The sequence below is a fragment of the Vigna unguiculata genome, chromosome 6, assembly GCF_037176805.1.
Source record: "Vigna unguiculata cultivar grain cowpea cultivar isolate G323 ecotype 2 chromosome 6, ASM3717680v1, whole genome shotgun sequence".
In the NCBI taxonomy this organism is placed as follows: Eukaryota; Viridiplantae; Streptophyta; class Magnoliopsida; order Fabales; family Fabaceae; genus Vigna; species Vigna unguiculata.
Window position 1 is genome coordinate 7,505,645 of NC_140797.1, and position 4,932 is coordinate 7,510,576.

The window sequence follows — 4,932 nt, forward strand, 5'->3', positions numbered from 1 at the left end:
GAAAAAGAAATAATATATGAAATTAATTATGACAATTTAATAAATAATTTTACACAAAAAAAAAATTTTAAAATTTAAATAAAAGCACCTATTTTTTAAATTTGCGCGTACAAAATCTTTGAACCGTCCCGAACAACACTTAACCAATCATCATCAAGGCTCTTTTTAATGAAGTAATTCATATTAACGACCGACACATATTGTGTTTCTTCTTTTATTAATCACATTCGGTGAAAAATATACTAATGTTTATGATACAAAAGATAAGAAGCAAAATGTAATTTTAAGGGATTATATAAATAATAGAGAAAAAAATATAAATAATTAACTTTAGAAGAGAATAACATTTTATGAAAAAAAAAAGCTTTTATAGATCATAAACATCACATTATAGATGTTGGAATTAATAATTGAGAGAACTTTTTCTATTAATATTTGGAGAATGTCCCATTCAAATAATTCAGAAAAGGTGTATTATAGTTAGTTAGACGTCATTATAAAGGATTGTTCGAAAGTACTTCAAGTAACCTAAACTGATACTAAATCGACTATAACTGGATAAAAAAGATTGAAAAAAATAAAAATTGTGTTGAATCGTTATATTAATTTCATTTTTAAAACTTGAATTAATTTTAGATAAATGTTTAAAATAAATTCAATAAAACCTAGATATTGAAAAATGTATTTCAAAATAAGATAGGTATAAATAATAATCATAATAATTATATAATTGAAACAATTTAAAATGGTTGAATTTAATTTATTAAAACTGTGCTACAATTTATTTTAATTCATTTTAACCTTTAAACAAGTTACTTAAATCAATTCTAAAGTTTAATTTAAATCTTCAATAATTGGATTCAATTCATTCATTTCCCTCCCTTATAAATAAGGAAGCTTCAAGGAGTGATCAGCATAGCCAAGTCTCATCTTCGAAAAGAGAAGAAAAATGAGCATTTCACGTTCTGAAAAGTGTCATGTGGTGTGCGTGCCATTCCCAGCACAGGGCCACGTGATTCCTTTCATGCAACTAAGCAAACTTCTTCTTTGCTCTGGTTTTCAAATAACCTTTGTGAACACGGAGTTCAACCACAAGCGTTTGGTTAAGTCTCTGGGAGAAGATTTTGTTAAGGGACAACCTGGTTTTCAATTTGAGACCATACCCGATGGGTTGCCCCCATCTGAGAAAGATGCAACACAAAGCATTGCAGCACTGTGTGATGCAACAAGTAAACATTGTTTTGAGCCTCTGAAAGAACTTGTGAAGAAGCTTAATAGTTCAGATGAAGTTCCCTTGGTTACCTCTATTATGTATGATGGACTAATGGGGTTTGCTGGGAAGGTGGCAAGGGAATTGAATGTTGCTGAGCAACAGTTTTGGACTGCCTCAGCTTGTGGTTTGATTGGATACTTGCAGTTTGATGAGGTTGTCAGGAGGGGCATTATTCCTTTCCAAGGTTATTCTTTCTCTCTTTCTTTCGTCTCTTAACTAACAAACTATCAAATCATTCTATCACTACATAGTGAATTGCACCCTAGATTTAGAATATATACAAGAAAAGATATGAACATTAATTCTAAACAAAAACATTATAATTTTTGTATTTTGTTATTAATAATACTTTTTGTTCTTGTAATATTCACCACTAGATATGTTTCTAATTCTTTCAAAAATTATAAATTTTGTATTTTGGTTTTAATAATTACTTTTTCTTCTTGCAATATTTAACCATGGTGTATTTGGTTATTCATTTATTATTTATTCATATTAATTGATTAATTTTTTTTAAAGGATTTTCAAGTATATTTAGTGATTACATTAATAAGAATCTAATAAACTAGTCTCTAATGTAATTTACAAAATATTTTAAAGAGTAATTTTTTGATAACCAAAAACAGAGGTAATTAAGATTATCATAAACCTAATTAATTTTTTATTCATAATATAAACTATTTTAGATACCAATAAATTTTAGTTTATGAATTTGTCTAAATAATTACTATACTAACTAATTATTTTTTATCTAGTTGTTAACTGATATATATTTTTAGTGATATAACTTACTCTAAAATACAGACGTACTTAATATCAAAATTTAATGTTTTTCGACTAAGTAATTAATTTTATATTTTATAAGTTGTGCAAGATTCTAATAAATTATGGATTAAAACTTAAAAAAATATAAATAAATTTAATTTTTATTTAAACAATAAAATTGGAATCAAACTAATTTATAACAATCTAAAATTATTTTCTTATTAAATATATAGATTTGAATTTAAATTCAATTCAACTATTTAGATTTACTCAATTTTTATAAATATGAATTTCAGATTTAATTTCAGTTCAGTTATTTGAATTTAACAAAAATTTGGATTGTATTTGTAAAAAGCAACACATACCCACTGGACATGTTGGTATAAGTTCGAAAATTAAATATTAACAAGCACATTTTTTTTCTCCTTACATATATAACAGTTTTTAAAGTCAGTTTTTTTGGTTGAGTGAGAATAAAATAAAATTGAAAAATAAATTACCTGGAATATGTAAAAAAGGAATAAAAATAAGTTTATTTTAATAGTATTTTAAATTATTTATTATTTCTATTATAATAAATAAAAAACATCATTCTACACTGATACTATACAACGAGTAATATTATATATATATATATATATATATATATATATATATATATATATATTATAGCAACTGTATAAAGAAAAGTTAAGATATTTTTAAATACTTAATTAACCTACTTATCCAACGAGATCTATAGTATGTTTGAAGTACGAGACACTTTACCTTTTATTTATATTGTGCTTTAAGACATGATCTCTTTATGCACTTTGTCTTAGTATTTTTTGTGTTCCAGTGAAACAGAAAGAAACACATTATTTTTTATGCATTTTTAGAAGTTTCCAAATTGGTCGTATTGTGTTTAATGACAGTGATATATTTGGAATGTCATACCATGACATGTTGAAAGGCACACTTTGTCCTTCTTAAATAATGATAGAAAACAATAAAATAAAATTGAATCACGTTCAAGTAACAAAAATATATTGAAGTTAAAAAACATCTAGCGTGGTAATGAATTTTATACATGATTTAGTCCATACATTGGTTTTGGATGATAGACACCTGTAGACGAGAAAATAATTATAAAAAATATTTTATGCATAATTAATTTGTAAAATTTGCCTTGCATATCTTTTTTTACATTTTTATTTTTATCTCAAGAATACGTTAATTTGTAACATTTATAAAATTGTATTTCATTTTACTTTTTTAGATGCTTTTCCAGAAAGGTTTAAATATAACCCTAATCAATGAATATATTTTTATCTTTTAATATGCATTGTATATCATTTTTTTAAAGATCTCTTTTAAGATATGTAATCATTAGAAGTAGGTCACTTTCAACCTATACAAAATGATGACCTCGTACTGAATTATTAGATATCGAAAACCTGAATTGTAAAGAGTTAAAATGTTTGAGTTCTTTAATGTGATAATTCTCTTTCCAATGTTTCAGACGAAAGTTTCACCACGGATGGGTCTTTGGACAAAAATCTAGATTGGATATCTGGAATGAAAAATATGAGAATAAGAGACCTTCCAAGTTTCGTGAGAACCACAACTCTTGATGAAACAAATTTTATTTGCTTTGGATTAGAGGCAAAAACATGTATGAGGTCATCTTCAATCATAATTAACACATTCCAAGAATTGGAAGACGAAGTTCTTAATGCTCTAATGGCCATTAACCCAAACATATACAACATTGGTCCACTTCAGTTGTTAGGAAGGCATTTTCCTGATAAAGATAATGGTTTCAAGACCAGTGGGTCAAATCTGTGGAAAAACGACTTAGGATGTATCAAATGGTTGGATCAATGGCAACCTTCATCAGTGATTTATGTGAATTATGGAAGTATTACTGTAATGTCAGAGGATCACCTGAAAGAATTTGCTTGGGGACTAGCAAATAGTAATCTACCATTTTTATGGATCAAAAGACCAGATCTTGTAATGGGTGAGTGTACATCTTTGCCACAAGATTTCTTAGATGAGGTGAAAGGTAGAGGATACATAACAAGTTGGTGCCCACAAGATGAAGTGCTTTCTCATCCATCAGTTGGGGTTTTTCTAACTCATTGTGGCTGGAATTCTACAGTTGAAGGTATATGTGGGGGTGTGCCTATGATTGGTTGGCCATTCTTTGCTGAACAACAAACAAATTGCAGATACATATGCACAAATTGGGGAATAGGAATGGATGTTAAAGATGACGTGAAAAGAGAGGAGGTCACAGCACTTGTGAAAGAAATGATAATGGGAGAAAAGGGGAAGAAGATGAGGCAAAAGTGTGTAGAGTGGAAAAAGAAAGCAGTACAAGCCACTGCTTTGGGAGGATCATCTTATAATGATTTCTACCGGTTACTGAAGGAAGTTCATCACCATGATGCTATTTGAGTGTTTCAATATGGTGATAGTAGGTCATTGGACAATGTTTCAAAGGAATCTGTGTGATTTGATGGAAAACAATAATATTGAATATATTACAAATAATATTCATGAATAAGGATTTGTATGGATGTATTTGATGATGGTTTCTGCTATTTATATTATTGTGTGATTATGTACTTTCAATAATGTGAGTGTTTCATTGGAAAAATAATGGTATTCTGTATTTGGAATATTTTATTATTTTCTTGTATTCATCCAATTTGTTAATTTTTATAGTTAACTAAAATAATCACTTTTGTGTGTAATACTCCATTTAAATAATAACTTTAATTTAAATGAAATGCCACACAGATAGAAATTTAGAGACAGTCCTGGAGTATAAACGTTACTCCTTACAATATCCAAAAATGCTAGGAGGAACTAAGACACACCAGGATGCCAGATACAACCAAGAATCC

The 4,932-nt window shown here is 27.6% G+C and overlaps 1 protein-coding gene across 1 annotated transcript; it reads left to right on the plus strand.

Annotated features, from left to right (window-relative positions):
* Positions 1-918: 918 nt before the first annotated feature.
* Positions 919-4,728, plus strand: LOC114187308 (linamarin synthase 1-like). Its single transcript, XM_028075525.2, has 2 exons — positions 919-1,457; positions 3,540-4,728. Exons 1-2 carry the CDS (start codon positions 950-952, stop codon positions 4,478-4,480), a joined length of 1,449 nt encoding a protein of 482 aa, XP_027931326.2. The 5' UTR covers positions 919-949; the 3' UTR covers positions 4,481-4,728.
* The last annotated feature ends 204 nt before the right edge of the window (positions 4,729-4,932 follow it).